General features: G+C 39.0%; 1 protein-coding gene across 5 annotated transcripts in view; it reads right to left on the bottom strand.

Annotated features, from left to right (window-relative positions):
- The window catches only part of WNK1 (WNK lysine deficient protein kinase 1), a 109,734-nt gene extending 87,934 nt beyond the window's left edge, over positions 1–21,800 (bottom strand). For all 5 annotated transcript variants that reach the window (XM_009278940.2, XM_009278939.2, XM_009278941.2 and 2 more), the window contains exon 1: positions 21,147–21,800. In XM_009278940.2, the coding sequence (XP_009277215.1) occupies positions 21,147–21,716 (570 nt within the window). In that variant the 5' untranslated portion in view covers positions 21,717–21,800. The remainder of the gene's footprint in view (positions 1–21,146) is intronic.
- Positions 21,801–21,812: the final 12 nt, after the last annotated feature.

Below are 21,812 nucleotides of genomic sequence, written 5' to 3'. Positions count from 1 at the left end.
CCCACTAAACCATGTCCCTAAGTGCCTCATCTACACGTCTTTTAAATACCTCCAGGGATGGGGACTCCACCACTTCCCTGGGCAGCCTGTTCCAATGTTTCACCACTCTTTCAGTAAAGAAATTTTTCCTCAAAACATGAGAAAATTCTTCAGACAGTTTTCTTGTTACCACCACAGGGTTTTGTGCTTAGAACTTCAAGTTTCTTAGTTGGGGCCACAAAATTGAGTTATTGCAAAAGAGGCAGAGAGGGAAGAGAAGAGAAGTACTTTAATTGCAAAAGAGGCAGAGAGGGAAGAGAAGTACTTTATCCACTCCTCATTTTCTAATTGCTTACCAAAAATGAGGGCCAAGCCTAAGCACCTGCTGCTGCAGCACCTCAGAAATATTGGAAATAGGCTTCAGTAGCCAGCAATAATATTAGAGTACAGAGTAACAAGTTTTAAAACTCAAAATTTATGATTAACTACACCAGCATCGATACTTAACAGCCTGCAACTGTGAAAGAGGGATGAGACCAACAGGCTGTCCAATAAGCAGAAGCTGGACAGATGAATCACAGCCTCAGAGTTACAGTCCTATCTTCAAAGCTGTTAGCAGGCTGAAAAATTTATGAACAGGCTTCTTCAGAATGAGTTGCAACATATCTGTCCATCAGAAACAGACATTCCCCCTTGTGATTTCACTTTGCAAGTAATAAAATCCAGACTGCATTGCAAACAAAGAACGGCAGTTCCCCCCTGCTTGCTCTTGCCCTGAGCACTTTGGTTACAGAGGCTGCTAGTTTTTCGATGCTGTTTTAATCTCTCCCATGCTTCCAACATGTTGAATCTCACAAAAACTTTCCTGTAATTTGCTATTTCAAAGTATGCTTCCTCAGATAGACCTGGTCCATACTTAGTCACCTTCTGTTGAAGGTTCACATAACCAATCAGTTTGGCTCTACATCTGCAGCGCAAATTAATGCTCAATACAAACCAAACCGAGATAGCCTGAGCACTTTCAACATACTAAATTGCTGACTCAGTCCAAACGACTCCATTTCAGAATTAGTCACACATATAAGGCTGTAAGGTGGAAACTGAAATTTGTGCCACTATGAATTCTTCTTATCTCAGCCAACTTCAGTATGCCTGCGTCTAAATAAGGACTTCACAAGAGATCTATTGGCAGTGATCGGCTTTGTAGAAATAGGATGCTTTTCTCCAAAATTCATGTTCTTTCCAAAGACAGACATCCTGTCTTCTGCTTATTGGACATCCAAAGAATGGGATGGTATCATAAGAACACAGTGAAATCTTAAGACCATAGAAGAGACTATGGCTCCAAGTACCCAGTATTTCATTTTTAAAAAATGGAGGGAACAATTTCCAGGTAATCCAAGGGATAACTGCCTTTTCCTATTACAAGCTCCTGCCACTCTTCCTTCCAAAGCACTTTCAAGTTTCTACTTCCCAGGAAGGGCAAACAACATCAGACATAGCACAGACCTGGCTCTGAGCTAATTAAAAAGGAATTCCCATACAATGTGCTAGATACTAAACACTGGAACAAAACTAAAAGCAGTCAAGTACTACTCTGATTATAGCTATATTTAGACTGTTTAGATTTTTTTGCACTTGTTTCATTTACATACATTTCTTTGGACTTTTATTTTTCCCCTCCCTCTGCACAATCATGACTACTATCATTAAAAAAAAACCACAGACATTTCTCTAACTCTGCAGTCTGTATAGCAACAGTGTTTGCTGGTAGCCCTATTTCACTTAAACCCTGAACATCAAGAGTCCAGTTTGATGTGAAAAAATCCAAAAGGTATTTAAAAGGCCAAAATGTAAACATACAAAGTCCTGTATTTTAAAATACATTAGACAGAAAAGGATAAACATAATTGCCAAATCTAGTAAAAAAAATATATACACACACATATATATTCCATTCTATCCATATCATTTTTCCCTCAAGGCTTGTGGGAAAGCAGACTGATTTTGACAAGGGCATTTGCTTTTAAAATAATAAAAAAATTCACTTTGCAAGATCCAAATTTACTATTACTAAAGCCATTCGAGCAGTATATTTTCAGAGATGCTTGCATCAGACTAACTACAACATACCAGTACCAAAGCTAGTTCTCCATCACCTGAACACTGAGGTTAATAGTTGCAAAGTCTGCTGCTTCTGCGAAAATAGAGGCTGCTGTTCCACAAAAAATTTTTTACTTGAAAACTTCAATTCCTATTCCTCCAGAGAAACTTATGTCCTGATGAAGCAAGCCATTTCTGAGAATATTAAACTTTACTAGCTTAAACAGTTGCCACACGAACAAGGGAACTGAATTATATTGTACAGCTTTCTATCTTGCATTTCCCATCCTGAAGGTTTGACTTGCACATGCTGTACAAAAAGTAATTATACATTTGTAAAACATAAAGCCAACACACATTGTAAGCTGAACAAACTACTTCATATGGCATCACACGGATGCTAACACGGACTACTGGCAGGCTAGAACACGGATCAAGTCTTTAGAGTTTAAAAGAGATACAGTTTCCAAGTTAGCGTAACCTAGAAAATGTCACTTATTTTAAAGCTTTATTATCTGAAAACTATTTACTCAGAAATACTTCCTCAGTGTAGAGACAACCTACCTGTCTCAATACTGCTTTTAGGTCCCTGCTTCACAACTCCAAAGTACAAAAGCTTAAGGCGCCAATGGATGCAACAAAGCAAGCGCTTTTCTCTGAAGCTTTTCTCTTCAACCATCCTGGCTGAAGCTTCTTAAACAATTAAGTTCAAGACAGACACTTGGCTTGAAAACTTGCAGCTCAGGTGGTTAAGGTACACACCAGTTGGGCAACTGAAAGCAGGATCTTATGACAGGAATCAAACTTAAGTGGTGCTACCTAATGAATTAGTCCCATGCGTCCTGGTAAAGAATTTAAAAGTAGATGACCACTATGTAAATATAGAGCATTACCAACACATTTCTTCCAAAGACAGCTTGCAAAATTACAGACCGTTACAGATCCAAACTCCAGGAAAGTTACATACTTAGGCTATAGAGCTGACCACTCAATCTGCTTGATTGACTGTGCAGTCCAAAAAGCGAAGTAACTGAGTTAGTAAGCAGCTTCCCAACACTGGATGAGTGAACTGTATTCACACTGTCAAGAGGAAAATACACCTGATTGACATTCAAGTTAAGCACATGCATCACCCGCACTGCACTAACTCAGAGTATTACAATATATACAACTGACTTCTCAGTTCTGAGCTCTCAGACACAGACTCTTTTCATTTCACTACAGTCCAGGTTAAAACCAAAAGGTTTCATGCCATTAGACAAAATTTATTTCAAGAGTATTTCCAGTGACTGATGAGGATAGAGCTCATCTGGACAGAGATACATGTTGTCCCTTAGATTAAGGTCAGCAGTTCTACTCAAGGAATCCAGCCCATCATGAACACAAAAGACAAATATGTGAATTTTCATACTTTTGGAAGAAACAAAATAGGTATCAACTTGCACATTATGCCAACTGATGGGTAGTAATGCATATAACATATATACAGCTTAATTTTAACCATCATTTAGGCCTTGTCACCAAGTCTTGCACTGAACATTCAAATACTAAATTGTTGTGGTAGGATTTTTGCCAGCAATGCCCAGAGGGCTGCAAAAGTAAGCAAGATGTCTCTTCGTATCACTTCACCCAAAGAACTCCCCAAAACAACTTCTCTTTTGCAACTTCATCTCACTGCTACTATAATGCTTGGATTTTTAGTTACTCAGCACAAGAGCATACTCCTCTAATGCTTTTAGAATAGAGTTGCTGAAAAGAGCTAACAGCAACTATTACTCCATTTGCAGATCCTTTTCTGAATAAAATCAGAAAACTATTAATGCTCTACAGGTTGCATTTTCTAAAGCACAACACTCCAAACACAACACATGAAGCTCAGTCCTTTGAACTACTGTTTAGAAAACACCTTCCGGAGTTGTCATCCAAAGGTCCGCAGCTGCAATAACCAAATTAGATCCACAAGTATTCCAGTGGGGTAAATTCACTTCTTAGGAGAAGACAGGAGGAAACAGCAAGTTAGGAGACTAGACAATACACATCATCTCCTTGACCCTCAGGATCAAAGAAAACTACACTTGACATCCACAACCTATAAGGCATAATAACCTAATATTGCCCCACATCAGTAACAGCTATGGAAAGTAGCTGCAATGCCACTCCAGTCTACTGGTAAGCCGCCTTCTGTCCTTAAGTTTCCTCTGCACCAGTTCTTTCAGGGAAAGTGGCATACTTGTCATGGAATAACCAGTTGGGTCCCTATAGTTAGCTTATACAATATCATTAGTGCTAGTCAGACATTGAATTAGAAGCCAAGATACAAGACAGATGAAACCAAGACTCCTCACCCAAACTTTTTTTCCATAGACGCTACAGCAGGAATTCAGTAGGAACACTGAAGAAAACAAAAATCACGGCAAGTATTTCAATAGGAACAGGAAAAAAAAAGTGCTATTATTTGGAGTCTCCAAGTTATACCATCATCAGTCATAGTCCTATTAGATACTCTGGGGTAATGTGGGCATGTGGCTAGATACAAATAGCCTCTGCACTTCCACCATTCAGGAAGAACCAAAAACCAAACAATGCAATAGCCACAGATGCTTAAAAAAAAGTGAAACTAAACTGATAAAAAGGCAAATTAATTCAGCTCGGTTTCCCCAATAAGACAGTTGACCTCTCTTATCTTTGATGAATGTGTCCCAAGATGTGATGAAGTGCATAGCACCACGACCCTTGATCTCTGCTTGACAGAAGTCATCATTCAAGGCTCAAGATATTTCGTTATCCTACCATGTCTAACAGACTGTTCAAAACCCACAAAACACAGCTAGGCTAACAGCTATACTTGCTATTTCCAAGTGCACACACTGATGACTCCCAGATCCTCAAACTGTAAACCTGACACTAAACTAGAAAATGGTCATTCAGGTGAGGTTCCAGATGAAAGACTTCCTAGTGCTTTGACACCAAAGCAAGGAATCACATGTCAATATACGGCTGAAAAAACACCAATATTTATCAGAATATGACCTATCCCAGACAACTTATTTTATAGAAAGTCAGAGAACAGGGAGAACTGAAGTCCATCATGATTCTGAAGCAAGGAAGTTGCAGACTTTTTAAGATATATATCCATAAACACCATCAATATGTCAATGAAAAGCATGCTCTAAGTTCCTGTCATCTAGACCAACTGTGTGGATTCAAACACAACAAAAGCTTTCACTGAAAGACACGTGCAATTCAAAGGCCACAAAATCCTCACTAAAGGACTCAAGAACAGCTTCAGCCTCTCCAACTCCCACTAGACTCCCCAAACCTCCAGAGCTGCAAATCACCTCTTTCATACTGGCTACAAGGGCTTCTATCACACAGGCACTGCATTAGTGAATTCTACAAACCAGAAGTAAACCATTTCTGAAACACAATATACCTGGAAGCAAAAGTGAGATCTATGCAGACAAAGCAACTCAACCAGACAATGTTTTGGGGGTTTTGATGGGGGTTTTTTTTGGTTTTGTTGGTTTTTGGGGATTTTTTTTCCTTTTCTGAGGCCTGTAGGGACTAGGAGCTGGCAGTGTGGTCAACTATATTTATTGTTCTGTTGTCTAAAAGTGTTAACCATAGACATTAAAAATATTTTAAGTACCTCTTTGAACTACAAAGCTTTTTAGAGCAACAGGCACAACTCCACTCAAGGTTTGAGAAGCAGGTGGTTTGACTAAAACATGGCCAATTTCCCTGTTTGTTTTTTTTTTTAGCATAAGTCTGTAGTTATTGCAAATTCTGTTTCAGTCCTATACACTGCAGTCTTCACTAGAAAAGAACTACAGTCTCGCTTTACATTAGTTTTTTGCAGAGAAGCTATTTTAAGTTAATGACCATGCCCATTCTCCCATTAAAGTGTTTTTTTCAGTCATGTACTTAGCACTCAAGTTTTTTTATGGCACTTTGTTTCACATTATGCTCAGCAGCCCATGCAACACATAGCATTTTGCAATCAAATAGCCAATGGCCATTGGCAGACTTCCACCCCCCCTTTCTCAGTATTATTGGAATAAATCAAGCCTTATTTGCACATGGATGGCAGCAAAAACCCTCTGCAACCTGCAAAGTCAAGTTAACCCCCTTAATTATCACTGTCAAGTAAATTTATTATGAATCTCATTACACTTGATTCATTGTTAGCTAGGATCACATCAGGTATCTCAGCTTTTTTGCTAGAAATCCATATTGAAACACAGACTGAGGATTATCAACTGGCCAAAAGACCACTGGGTAACAGTCTGGATAAGTGTTCTTACTTAATAAAACTACAAAAGGAAAGGAGACAATTAGAAGATTTCAGAGCAATCCTTTTAGCTACTTTAGGAACAGCATCAGTAAAATCCAGCATCAGTGGCTGAAACATTATCATCAGTGTAAGAGGACTTCTGTAATACTCTAGAAAAAGAATTATAACTTCACCTGGAAAAAGAATCTGCATTTAAGTGGTTCAACTTCATTCCTCCTCCTTTCAGTAAGTCTTAGACTGTTTCTAACGGTTTCATAGTACAGCTTCATTTCAAGTTAGAGTAACATTTACAGCCCTCTAAACTAACAATTTGGTCACCAACTTATGATCCCAGTGACTCCTGATAAACTCACAGCTGTTGGACTGAGTATTTATACATGAAACAACTGACGTATTTCCATCTGGTCTTCATGACAAGAGGATGACTATATAGAATGGCAAATCACTACTGCTTCTAAACAAAACTCAGGGAAGAGGAAAGGGAAACTGCTGAGTTGGACTGCCCTTGACCCATGACAAACAGACAACTCAGCTGTCACTTATGTTTTGGTCATTTGAGAAGCAGCAGAAAGTGTATCTGAAATGAGACACCCTATTCAGCTGAAGCTCAATCTAGTCCATGGATTTTTTTTCCCCTTCCTGGAAAGAGATTTGGCTTGAGAAGGGGGAAGGGAGAAGGCAAGAGTATAAGGCAAATTCCCAAGAGAACTGTAAGCACATTTCCATGGAAAAGATTGATTTACCAGCTGGAAAACCTAAGTTTGGAAGAAGGCAGCTTCAGGAGTCAAAATTTAGATGCAGGTTTTAACCATGTTCATTACTCTTTTACATAGGGTAGCTGAACGCAGACACAGATACAAAATCTGCCTCATTCCAGAGTGGGGGGAAAGAGGGAAGAGGGGGCAGGCAGGCAAGAAAAAAAAAAATCCTTGTTTTGCCAGATGGCTTATTCAGGGACCACAGGAGGATTCAGGAAGGCCAAAGTTACAAAATAAAGCAAAAAAAAAGCGACATTGGCAATGACTGATACAATGTTTTGTTGGGGGGAGGAATGAGAATACTTCCTGAACAGGTAAGAAGCAAGAACAATTACCATTCCCACACAGGAACAAGAAAAACAAAAGATGCTATTTCCCTGCATATTATTGCCAGAGAAGATAAGGACAGAAGTCAAAGGGAAAGTGGAAAATAGTTTTCAACATCATCAACCGACTCATTCTTTCCATTCTAAATTCCAATGCCGACTTCCTCAGATTTCATACTGCTCTGAAGTGACAAAATATACTTAAAACATCACTATGCTTACAGCCTGCTGCTTTTTAACTGCACTCATCCACAACAGCCTAGTTAACATGCATATCAGTTGAGTCATTACCTGGTATTTATCAGTGATTTTAGATAAAGTAGTTGCACTCCTTCAAATTTTACAAGTTTACCCAAACCATGTGGTTTGTTGCAAAAAGTTATCAAGATCAGAAGTTGAGCAACATGTACTCTTGGATGTGATACAACAGTAAAAATCACGCAGCACAAGCATACTTTAGAAATCCAGTATTATCTTGTAAGCTGCCACATTAGAAGCCACAACTGTTTTCTGACAGAGGTCAAACCACTGAAGAACTGTAGTGAAGCAAACCTTCAATTAAACAATTCGGAACACTAACCAGCAATTTGCAATAATAGTAAATAACAGAGGCTACCACAAAAAGAATTTTGGGAATTATTTTGCTGATGTTGAAAGCACAGCTAGCTGCTTTAGCACAGTGATCCTGGCATACTTCCTTTGGCTAGCCTGACCTAATTTAAAGCTACTTAAGCTTTCTTCACAAAACTGAACCATTTCTTTGCTTCACCATTTGAGATAATTACTGTTTGCACTAGCATTAGTTTTCATCCGTGAAAAAAGGACTAACAGTTCTTGCAGATTCTTCTATATCAGTTTATCAGCAAGCTCAAATTCAAAACCCTATCACTTACATGATTTAGAATCTAAGGATGCTTTCCCCCACATGCCAAGGAATAATGGGATTTTACAATATGGGTTTATCAAGCAGAAACCATTTATCGCGTAGGTACATTAGGAGTTTTCCCAACATCTCTACATTTGGGGCAGCAATTCTCTGCAAAGTTTTTCTCACTCTTGTTCAACTCAACTTTAGAGCTCTTCATCTTAGAAAACAGATCCAGAAAGTCTTCTGGAACAGCAAGTCATCTACTACTAACTAGGCCACAGATGCTGGTTTGGGACAAGATCGAACCATTTATCGCGTAGGTACATTAGGAGTTTTCCCAACATCTCTACATTTGGGGCAGCAATTCTCTGCAAAGTTTTTCTCACTCTTGTTCAACTCAACTTTAGAGCTCTTCATCTTAGAAAACAGATCCAGAAAGTCTTCTGGAACAGCAAGTCATCTACTACTAACTAGGCCACAGATGCTGGTTTGGGACAAGATCGTAGAATCATTTAGGTTGAAAAAGACCTTTAAGATCATCGGGTCCAAGTAAACCTAATTTCCCAACATCTCTACATTTGGGGCAGCAATTCTCTGCAAAGTTTTTCTCACTCTTGTTCAACTCAACTTTAGAGCTCTTCATCTTAGAAAACAGATCCAGAAAGTCTTCTGGAACAGCAAGTCATCTACTACTAACTAGGCCACAGATGCTGGTTTGGGACAAGATCGTAGAATCATTTAGGTTGAAAAAGACCTTTAAGATCATCGGGTCCAACCGTAAACCTAACACTGCCTCTCCCTTTCCAAAAAAAACTCTTTCAAACACCTAAATTATGGTCACAAAGTTTAACTTAGAGACGAAATGTGTAGGTTCACAATCTATTACAAAATACTAAAAAAACCTACAACAAATAGCAACAAGATGTTCATCATTACTGGCTGCTGCCCTTATACAAAGTCTGAATACATGCATAAAATGACTTTACATGTTCATGTAAGTTAAACAAATTTTTAATCCACAAATCTGTAAAAAACTGAGAAACTGAGGTACGTCAACAGTAGGTAGCTTATTCAGTAAGATATTACTAAACTAAGAATACAAAGGGAGGCATTTTGGCAAAAAGCAGTGAAGAAAGCCATAAACTTTAGTACAAATATTATATTGATGATACTTTCATGAACTAGCCATTCATAGCAACGGCAATTTTCAGAATCCATTCATGGTTTAAACTTGCCTGGTCCTAAAACTTTAAAATGTCATGTACATCCTAAGAAACAAGGTTTTTTGCTATTCCTCACCTTTGTCTTGTAAATGACTTTTCAACTCTCTAAGTTCCTTAGAGGAAACCACTTAAGTCAACAGTAATTACAGATTTAAGAGTCTCCAACACCAATAAATCAGACTTCAATTCTGCTTAGTTTTCTGAGATTCGCCCAAATTTGAGAAGTAAGATTTCATACTGGACGGGAGGAAGAAAAACTTTTTTTTTAAACCTAGCCCCAAGATATAGACAAGACAACTGGCTATTTTTCCTATTTGAAGTAAGTGCTACCATATACATTTAGTCACGTTCAGTTGCACTGATATGCTGTAATTTGTGCTGTATTACTGTTGTGGCACTTCTTTTTTTTTACCCTCTCCATACATACGCAGTTCCACGAGAAGCCCTGTATCCCATTTGATGCATCTATGCAAACACCTTGGAAACTCTAGGGACACCAACTATAAGAAAAATCACCAGTCTGTCAAAAAAGCAGAAAAGGAAGTGAACAGTATATGATATTAAGCTATATTAGTCTAACCTGACTGTAGCAAGTTTTGCTTTATAGGCCTACTACCTGAATAAATCAAGAAACTCATTTGGACAAAACTGTTTCATTACTAACACCCAGATAGAAGGCACAAATTACAAAGTATAGGACCATTCTTAAATAGTTGCATTACAATCTAAAGCAACTGGAAAGATTTGTTCTCCTACATAGACAGAAAAAAATGCAATCCCTAAACAACAGGATGTTAACTACTTATTTGTTCTGTACATGAAACTTACTTGACACACAAATGCAACTCAAAACAGAATTCCCTGGGATCTTTTCACTTTCTGCAAACACAAGATGACTACAACTTGAAAGGCCAAAATTCCTTGTTCTTCCTCCTCAGATTTCTCACAATTTTTTTTTTCCGCAACCACTGAAAAGCACTAAACATTCAAGCAGGTAGTCTACAAAACCAAAGGGAGTCTATAGGAAACACATGCATGTTTTCCTAGACTAAACTTGAGTATTAAAGACAGTTTTTTTGACAGATCTTCAGGTACAGACCATGCAAAATGTATGAATGTATTACAGCATTTAAGACTTCAGCAGCAACCCAGAGCCTCTTCACTTTTTTTTTGTTCCTGAGGGTAAATACTGAACCTCTCGGATACGTTCAGGCTTGTATAATGAGATCAGCAAACGAAATCATACCATCACCTGAACTGGCTCACAGTTGCCATCAAGAGGCAAAAAAATTCAAATTCAAGTGCCCTGTGTAATTTCCCCCTTCCCCCCCCCAGGTACAGACAACTTGAAATGCATTCTGCTTTGAGCTGCTTGTCTGCAGAAAAAAGCTCAAGCTGCATGCAAAGGAAGTAGAGAAAACCACAGAAAAAAACATTCTAAAACTAAACTTAAAGTCTTATTTTTGTATCAGACATTTCTGCAGTTTCTCCATTTTTAGCACACTGTTCCTGGCAAGCCTAACAACTAAGCCCCAAATCACGATAAATGCAAATAAAAACCATGCCCCCAAAGGCCATTCTACATACTGTCAATCTCTACTTGCCTACATCCAGAGAGGGCAATATAAAAAAAATTTCAATCACTTTTCAGACAGTATTTCTTACTGTAGGATACTTGTCTGAATGGACTGCTTCTCAAGGACTCTCCAATTCAAGTTTAGTCTCACTTATCATATTTTTTTTCTCTAGGGAAGACTCAAAGGCTCTGAGTCCAAACCAGCTATAGCAAAACAGAGCACATTAAGTTAGCATCTTGCATTTTTATGTAGATACACAACTTATTTCCCTGATGAAAGCATACTGTAAGCAGCTGAATAAAGAAAGAGACAAACCAAACATGGTTTTATGTTGGAGAATATCTGTAGGAATAAAAGCCTTACTTAAAAGAAGCAGATTTTAAAACAGACACGGTAACATTTTGCAACATTTAAGCAAAACCTGCTAACAGTTCAGAAATTGCCATTAACAGATGCATATTACATAAGTGTGCACAGATTTGCAGATCCTTAAGATAATCAGCCTGGATTGCTGAAGCTTTTAATAGCAATATTTGTGGGTTATTGTTTGTATGTCATTAGTCTTTGCCAGGATAGAAGCAGTCAAAACACATTCAGATTGGGGTCATACACTTGCCAGCAACAGTCAGCAAAGAAAAAAAAAGTCACAGGCTTGCTCTAAGAGAGGAAAACATCCAAGGAAAACTGGGTAACACCATCAGTTGGATAGTCTTAAACTATCATGAGGCTATATTAACTGGCCAAAACCAGATAAAATGCACATAGTTGTTGGTATCAGCTTTGTACTGTCTTCCGTTTAGGTCAGCATTCCTACATAGTTGTTTCAGATTTACCCCAATTACAAAAAGATCAGTATTCCTATTCTTTTCAAATTCTTCTAAATGGTGGTAATAAACTCTAATCACTTAAATGAGTTTTTCCACTTGTAGTTTTTTTGCTATCTGTTGCTAGCCCCAAATCTGCTATTAGACCCCACTATCTTCAGCTACTGATGCAATGAAATTAGGAATGGCTGAAACCATCCAGATGAAAAAGAAGATCCAGAACAGCTAAACAGAAACAACAAAGCTTCTCCCTCATATAAGGGGTCTAATAAAGCTTATTTTCCACATCATCAGCTGTCCTAAAGCATAAAAATAGCTGCTCAGTGGCTAGCTATCGAAAGTTTCTATCAATGACTGCTTATTAACAGAGGCAATAGGATCCAAACCATTCTGAACTACGGCTCAAAATACAGCATCCACATCACAAGTTATCAGACTTGCCAAAGCTTCCTCTTTGTTTTAATCTTACTGGTAACGTGCTAAAAGGAGTCCTGCTAACCACTCATGAAAGGAAGACTTGAAAAGCACCATAGTGATCTTGTCCTGAGAACAGATACTCCAGAGAATTGCTGCCCAGACTATTGGCAATAGAGAACTGGATGATTTGAGACTCATATTCTTGGGCACACTGAGTACAAAAAGAAATGTTATCCCCTACATTAAAACACACAGGCCTGGGCAAAGCATCAGTTCCAGTGTCATTGACACATCACTTAAAAGCTCATAGATATTTTAGTTACAAGATAGATGGCCATCAAGTATAAACATACTTTTTGCAGGATTTCTAAACTAAGAATACAGGTAGCAATTCCAAAGATTCTGCTTATACCTAAAACGATAAATCCAAGCTTGGTAAGTTTGCCTCCCCGAGTGATTTAGAATGAGTTATCCTTGTAAAAATTGCTTACTGCTTTACATAGATATTAATACTTAAACAGCTTCTGGAAGACAAAAAATACCAACACAAGTCTACTTTTTAGCTGGCTGCAGTTTCCTTTGCTGAAGAATAAACTAAGAGCATGTTAAGTTGCTTGTGAGCCATGCAAAGTAACATACAGTGCTGCTAGGAATTACCCAGGCAAATCTGGAAGTGTTTTGGAATAATCTGGGTATGTGCAATGCACCTGTCATCACCAGGTGAAAAGTTCAGAATATGTTTGGGAACCAAACATATTCTATAATGAATATTGAATATTCTATAATGAATATAATTCTGAACATAAGCTATGTTCAGAATATGTTCTGGTCACTGTATTCCATTCCAGTTATTTTACTCTGGCTTATTAGAAAAAAGACAACTTGGCAACATCTGTGATGATCTTGTTGCAAGGATCTCCTTTTGGTTTCAGAGGATAGCATCACATAGCACAGAACATCATTAACACAAAGTTTATCCTTTGCTGCATGGAGTTAAGGAGCATTCTGCAGATTGTGCCCATAAGACAAGAAATGAGCAAGCTCCCTTTCTCAAGGATGACCTCAAGTGAGCCACAGATTCAATCCTAGTCACCTCTTCACTTCCCCTGGCTCTCCCAAGGGGAATAATGAGGGCAACCAAAACCACACATTGAGAAGTGCTGGTATGACAATTTCTGAATATGCTGAGAAAGTTGGAAGTAAGGTAGAAAGAAGGCTATCTGTAGTATCTTGACCAGACATTCAAACACTGTTTAAGTTTCAGTACATAGCCTGAATCATTCTGAAAATCAGCTAGAAGAAAGTCCTGGGGACTGTAAGCAGCTTCCACAAAAATACTTATGAAGCCAGTATAAAAAGTTGAGTCTCATTTGTTAGGACAAGAATTTTAACACTGTATCTGAAGAGATTTTCAGATGCCTCATGTTAGATAAAAGCCTTCAACTACTCTGAGAAATCGATTTTCAAGCAGCACTACAAATCCAGCTATTTAGAATAGGAATTGTTTCAAGCATACTGGAAGAGTGTTTTTCCAGACATGGTATACACACATCATGATCAAGTTAAAACCATGGAATCATTATCTAAAGTTTTAAGAGTCGAAAACAGCAACTTTCTACCATCTGCTATTAAAAAAAACACACATGCTCTGCCAAGAGAAAAAGTTTTATGCCCAGCTGCGGAAGCACTGCAAACTTGCATGATATTTATTCTTTTTCTTATAACGCAAATGTTACAGCCATTATGTCTGCATTTCCATTTTTCATAAGTTAATAACTCTCAAGACTAAGACAGGCTTGAAAATGTGAACTTGAAGACTGAAACAGAGAAATACTCAACTTTTATTTCAACTCAACCATGATTTGGAAGAACCAATTAGTGATCTAAAAAAAAAAAAGCACTGCTAATCTTTACAGGAAGCGAGAGTTTCTGAAGAGATGCATGACAGGAAGCATCAAGGCTGCCACTGCTTAGCACAAACTTTGTCACATGCAGTATGGAGAACCTGGGTGACAGTCAGAGCTGTGCTGTTCAACAAGCTGCTGGTATGAAACAAAAAAAAAGACAAAATAAGAAAAAGGATATGTGGCCCGGGGGGATGTTGCTAACCAAACGGTACTGAATCTACACTGCACCATGCACTGCACCCATGGAGACTACCACAGATCTATTACTGCTTGTTTTATTTATTACTCTGCTAGACAGCTCTCAAAGGACTCTATACAGGATGTCTCCAGGGACTTTTATCAGGTGCGGGTTTTTTTCCCCTTTCAAAGAAAGATTATAGTCCTAATACTTTTCCTTAGCCCTCAAAAGTTTAGTTATGAAGCTAAGCGTTTCTATTTTAAACCACAACAGCCCAAACCAAATCTCATTTAAGAGATTTAATTCTGCAGCTCTCAAACCCACCCGAACTGACAAATAAGAACCTGTTTATTTCCACAAGAAATGCTGCATTTTCAGAATGTACTTACCCAATTGTATTTATTGCCTCGCAACCAGCCAGTTACAAATTGAACCACAGCCACCTCCAAAAGTGATATCCCTTTGAGGTAAGATTATTTTCCTAAGTAGAGGTCTCCTAACAGCTGCAGCTCCAGAATGTACTTTAAAGCTCCCTTCTCTCTTTCAGGGTCACCTTTGTAAAGTCTGAGGGAGCCTGACCACTGTTTATACTTCTGCAGGTAATTAGTCTGGCTCCTTTCCCATGTCATTTATCAAGTTGTCAATTGTATCAATTACAGCACAAACACTCAGGAATATGGCTGGGTTTTGTTCCTTAGCCAAAGGAGAAATTTTCACATCAGAGATTTGAAGCCAGTAAGTACCTGTAATTTGTTCTACCCCATGACATGGAAAACCAACAGAAAATTTAGACTTTACTGCACAAAATTTCAAGCTCCCTATGTGTGCACACTTGAAGACACTTGGAAATCCAGTGTAACCTGAAAGTGTTATAAACCAATCACACACTTACGGTTTTAAAGATTTTTTGCTTTCAGTATTTTGTAATTTGTAGAGCCGAGAACAGAAAAAGAGCTAATAAGGACAGAATGGCGTTCACAGAGATTGTCACATACCTTTATTAATCTACATTTGTGACAATTATGCATCTGACCCAGAAGTGGTCATGAATGGGAGGCACACTGCTGCTGTTACAGTGGCTGTAGCCACATATCGTTATGCTTACAGACTAGTAGAGTTATTTTAAACATTGATGTGAAGTACAGGGTAGACATTGGAGTCACCATACTGGATTAGACTTGAGCTTGATCTGTTTCAGTAGAAGTTTTTATAAATGTATTTTAAAATATTCAGAATTAAACCACAGTTAGAGCTTTCAAAGAATGTATCTTTGTTTCAGGATGTTGACTGTTCCTCCAGAACTAGCAGAATGTAATTGTTTTCCAGTAGCACTTAACAGGCAGATGAATTCCAGGTCCACGCTCCTCAGCTTCCTCTCACTGCACAAAGGTTTTGATCTGGTTTTCCATTTTGCTTTAATGTAGTTAAACGATTGTGCATCAGAGCTAGCACCTTTGCAGTCAGGCCTCCTAGTGAGCAATATGCAGCCAGCTTTAAAACAAACAAGACTACAGGATGCCACAGTTACGTGTTACGAGACCTTGTTTGGTTGTCAGACTTGAACATGCAACTTCTGAAACATTCCCAGCTCAGCCAGTCCAGAAAGCAAAGAGATTTTTAAGAATTATACTTTGACTCCAGTAAGCTGATATTTATCATGGTGAGCCTGCAGTGGAGCCTATACTCCAGAGTATAGAAACTACATTCCATTGTTGTCTGCTGACCTAAAAATCAGTATTACATAAAGCTTTAAGTCTAAGAGATAAAGATAGGTATAGTTAAATCTGAAGTGTCACTAAAAGTGAAGATATACATCATATCCAAGCAACTTCCTGTATTGTGAGTTTTAAGTTAACTTCTATACATTGTTACACTCAAAAATTCTGACATATGGAAATATTATTTAGCACCTCACTACTTCCTGTAACAAAGTGATGATCCGTTGCATTATCATTTTTACCAGAGTGCACTACAGAATCTCATGGGTCATATTTGGTTATGGCATTATGTTTGTTCTCAACTGTTTTTTCATTGCTACTGCCTATGTAAAGAGAAATCCATTTCTAAGTTGGGAGCATTTGTACACTACACTTGGTCTACAGTTAACAGTCTGCAACAAAATTGCATACACATAACCCACACTAGCTTATTACCCAGAAGATTTATAACTAAAAGGTAACCAAATTCACATTCCGCTTCCCCTCAAAGTAGTAATGAGTACAACATACTCTTCTCGCACCACTTTCACCTCTCGAACCCATTTCTTACCCCCAGAAGCTCTATCTCGCTTAGAGACAGCCCTCAACCTCCTTTTCCCCTTCAGCAGCTCGCATGTTAAGCACAATAACCTAACACTGCTCTGAAGCCAGAGTAAAAATGACAAAGTGACATACCAGCAAGAAGATGCATTCATGAACTGTAACTGCTGACTGACCAACCTACCCTTTCTGTCAAAGAAATACAAAGGACAGGAGTGATACCGCACATACCACATAAGCAGTGCTGTTCTCCAATGCACAGTTTACCAGGAATGCGTTTTCAACTGATGTAAATCTTTCTACTAACAGTTTCTAAATCGTGCTTCCTTTAAGAGAAGACACTGTTCAAATGAAAGAAGGTAAGTCTTCAAATGCTTGACAATATATAGTTCAAAAAAAAAAGAGCCCAATTTACCTTCCATATCATCAAGCGCACTTTCATATTTGAAGAGTTACTAATTTGAATGACAGAACCCAGTGCAATAATTCTAGACACAAGATTCTGCAGTCCAGCAAGCGACTGCACCACCCTGTATTGTTCTGTAAACCAGAAGTTAAATGACAGCCCTGATTTAAAACCAATTCAAACTGAAACAGGGACTCAGAGGATGACACATTACCCCTAACATTTGGCTTTTACAGTCAACTATGTGACTTGCTACCGTAAGCATAAGAGTATTACTTTGCTTAGATAAACTTAATGCAACAGGAAAAGGCATCACATTTTAGCCACAATGTTACCTAAACTGTACAGAGGTGACAAAAGACTTACTGCTCAGAAATGTAATTTAAAAAGACTAACCAGTAACACGATTGTACAGGAAGAGTCACTTTAAATTAAAATAGAAAACAGCAGCAGTAACCACTTTTGACAACTTCTACTTAAAGACCATTAAAGCAGTAACTCCAACTACCACTTCACTCAATTTATGAGATGTGCTAATGACAACAGTAGGAGGCACACTTGACTCAGAGTAACTAGAGTTGAGACGAATATATACAATGGGAATAAAAGTGTTGAAGGCTAACACTACACTAACAATTTCCTTGCAGTAACTGAAGCTGAGCACTGGCCCTAAGCAGTTGCTTCTCAGGTCTTCACAGCTCCACTATGCTCACAGCAGGGCAGATATTTCACATTTAAATACCTGCATCCAATATTCAAACTAGATTCAGTTACAATTTGCTTCATATAGACAGACCACAAAGTAAACTAGGATAGTGCATCAGTCACACCTTTGTTAGGATTTTGTTGCACATCTATAGCAACCTTGAAATACTCAATTCCTTCAAATCAAATCTTCCCATCTTCCACAGATCAAGAAAAACTAGAGTCTTGGCCAGGACCTCCCTTGCTGGAGATACTAACACCACCATTAGGTCACCCATAGAATTTCAGCTCTTTCTCCTATTTCCTCCACAGTTCACAACATCAAGCATATGGGGCATTACAAGGCAGTTCGAGAGCCTTCTTAAGGATATGGAGCAATATTCTCCAGAGTATCAGCAGCAACTTGGAAACCCAAGCTGCATTTGATAAACAGCACCCAAACTCCCTTCGAAAGGAAACATACTGATATTCTCAGATTTTACACTATATCACTACAGAGCACATACATAAAAATTAGGTATAGTTGCATTATTCAGCATTAAAAAGTCGTTCTGCCAGAGACCATCACGAAGTCTTTTGTGCTGTCCTTGATCCACAAGATTCCTACTACAGAATTTGCTCCAATACTTAAACGCTGTAGTTTAACTGAGTTGAAAGCAGCTGGCATCTTGCTTCCTTCCAAACAACAGAATTTTAAAGAAACTGAAGCATTCGAGGTATACTAGAAGAGCCTTAAAAGAACACATGCCCAAAGACTCTGCAAAACTACAAACTGTTCTCACCCCATTCTGTTATACATTTTGCAATCAAGAATTGTGATACACCTTTAGCAACTTTGGACAAGCCATGAGAGGAACAACTTAGTCTGCATAATCATGCTAAGCAGCCTCATTCCGGCAGCACTACAGTATCACTGTTTAGAAGACTCTAGAGAGGTGGGACACCTAGGATGCCTGTGCTTGCTAGCATGAATACAGAGAAGAAAAGCTCTTCTATTGCTAAGGAACATTATTTCAATACAATTAAAAGTAATCATCAGTTAGTTATGGTTGGTGTAATATAGCATGGAAGAAAATCGTTCATATTTCCCTAATAAAATAATTATGCTTTGAAGGTTCACCAATCCTCAAACCATGGCATTCTGGAAAACCAATGACATTTAAGTTTCAGTCCATCTTTGTGAATCCAGATTGTATTTTGATACAAATCACACATAACGAACATCACTAACTTGTCAACACTTACATTTTCTTAGAGAAAGAAGAGGATGTACCCATCATACCAACAAATACCAAGTTCCTCCTTTTATTTCTAAATGCAAACAATAAAACAGGACTTACTCTTAAAATATTCTAGCAGCTGTAGAGTCTAGCTCCTTTAGCAAATACTTTTAACAGCTATAAAATTTATATTGCTGTTTCAAACTTGTCATTTTGTACACAGTCTCCTTATGAGAGGAAAACTACAGCCTTCAAATAATTTAACCCACAAGGCACTCTTGTAACATAGTTAACCTCCAAGCAAAACATCAAATATTTCCCCCTTACAAATATTTTCATTCATACTTTTTGCAATCTGTCATTTTAAATACTACTCATGAAATTCTTCAATCAATTGAAAGCTCAGCAACATGCCCTTTATAAATGAGCTTCTTTATTAAATTACTTCAAAGAAGGTGCTTCTTTAGACAGTTTGTCCACATGCTACCGATGATGATTAAGACACTTCAACAGAGGCAATGTCAGCGAAGTGACTGATGCCAAGCTGACTTTAGTTTCTGATCAGTAAGTAAAGATTAAAATGGATTTCAGGGGTTAAAGTCAAGGAACTCCAAAATTGCAAAGATTAAAATTTCAAATAAAAGTCATAATTTTGGTAGATTATTAATCTCCTCTCGGTTCAAACTGCACATGAACAGTTTAAGCAGAGCCCAACACTGGATAATTTCACTTTTTTTACCTAAAATTAATGCTCAGAAGATGACCACAGTAAGTACGCAGCTAGCATAGAGGAGCAAGGCATGCTTAAGGGTCACAAAGAAAAATGGAAGCTTACTTCCACAGTCAGTAAGCATAGAATAATGGCAATAACATAATCAACCAAGATACCGGTAGAATGCTTGAGCAATCATCCAAAAGCAAATATGAATACAAATCGAGAAATCTCTCAATAAATTCTCTCAGTTTGACTGGAATAGATATAAAATTGCTTTTGAGGGGAAGAAAGTTTTGGTGCAGTTACTGCAATCAGTCATTTGTGAGCAGCTAACTGCTTAAAAACCCCTCAAAGACTTCTGGGATTTTGACCCAATGCTCTTTTGTCTGCCCTAAAATGGATGGGAACACACACAATAATACTACGTGAACCCCGCACCAAAACCCAACACTAAAAAACAAGCACTATCCTTTTAATTTAATGCTGAGGCTTTGAAAACAAACTAGTACACCAGGTATTTGTTCCTGGTACTCCAAGCTCTTCCCACTTCTTTTAAGGTTGTCGCACAGCACCCTGCGTCTCGGTTATACAAGCTCTGACTCACGTGGAACCAAGGGTGTTCTTGCCATCGTTAGACTGGGCTTCTACAGAACTCTGGCTCTGCTCAGGCTAGAAACTTGACAGAAGAGTAGTGTCTTAGTCCAGTTTACTCCACCAGTCATTTGGAAAGGTTAAACTTCAGGGGGCTTTTTTAAAGCTTCAGAAAGGAAACAATTACTTTCTTCCTTGTGCCTGTATCAAGTGAGAACCCTAGAACTTAGAATGAAAAAATAGCTTTGCAAAACTAAGCAATGTGATGCACTACATGACTTTGTGTATATTCTAGGGTTACCTCCTACAAGAATCCACTGCCACAAACATACAAAATGTCTGTGAAATTAACATTTTAGTATATTTTTTCTGAGAAAAACACCTACACAAATTCTGAAAAATTAAGGCTAGCTCAAGTTGACATTCACCTATATCGTAATGGGCACATCTTCCTTCAGCCTCCCTGAGGCTGTGTACAAGTATTTTTACAATCCTCCAAGTTACCTTTTAGAGGCATAAAATGCAAGATGCTATACGAAACAGAACCGTAGTACATTTTCTGATGATAAAGCTAAAAAATTCTTCAGAGAGCAGAGTATTTAAAAGAATTAAAAGGCAAACTGACTCCAAGGAAAGGCTGCACCTTTCTTCCAAAGGAGTGCCTCAGGTAAGGTCTGCAGTTCCCTGTCTGAATAAAGCAGACCTCGAGTTGATGGATTTTACCTCCTTCAAGCACACAGCCTAGCACCTGGGAGAGTGACTGTGCTTTGGTAATTCACAATTTTTATTTATTTTACCTGCAGCTCGCACCAGGCGACTTCCACAGTGGTATCCGTATCCAGTCCTTTATACACAGTTTTGAAAGAGCCTCTTCCAATCTCGATGTCAAACTTCAGGAAGCGGCCATCCGGGGAGATGCCCACTGCCTTGGTCTCAAGCTCTTCGATGTCTTCCTGCTGTGTTCTCCGCTCGTCAAATTCCCGGCTGGCAGCTGACGTGATGCCAGCGGCACTGGTGGGGGGTAGCGCAGTTGCCTCATCCTCCTCCTCCTTGGGCAGCAGCGGGGCGGCATCCTTCGCGGCAGGGGGCTCCTGAGCAGACCGTCCTTCGAAGGGAAGCGGGGCAGGCGGCGGCGGCGGCTGCAGCAGCAAGGGAGCCTGGGCAGCACTGACAGCAATGCAAGAGGTCCGGCTGGCACACTCAGGAGGAGAGACCAACGGAGCGGCACTGCCTCCCAAGACAGGGGCCGAGGGCGCTGCGGGCTGCAAACTGGGTAGCTCTAAGGCTGTAGCATTGGAGTCGCAGATCACGCTACGGCGGAAGAAGCGGTGCTCGGTGGCTGCCGCCCCTCGGCTGTCCTTGTCCATGGTGTGGCGGCGGCGCCGGTACTCCTCACTACGGCCTCCGCTCCCTGCTCCACCGCCTGCTCCCCCGGCCCCCGCGGCTCCCTGCGCGGTGGGCGC

The sequence above is a fragment of the Aptenodytes forsteri genome, unplaced genomic scaffold (assembly GCF_000699145.1).
Source record: "Aptenodytes forsteri isolate BGI_AS27 unplaced genomic scaffold, ASM69914v1 Scaffold241, whole genome shotgun sequence".
In the NCBI taxonomy this organism is placed as follows: domain Eukaryota; kingdom Metazoa; phylum Chordata; class Aves; order Sphenisciformes; family Spheniscidae; genus Aptenodytes; species Aptenodytes forsteri.
The sequence above is the reverse complement of the archived record's forward strand: the minus strand, read 5'-3'. Positions and strand labels throughout refer to the sequence as shown.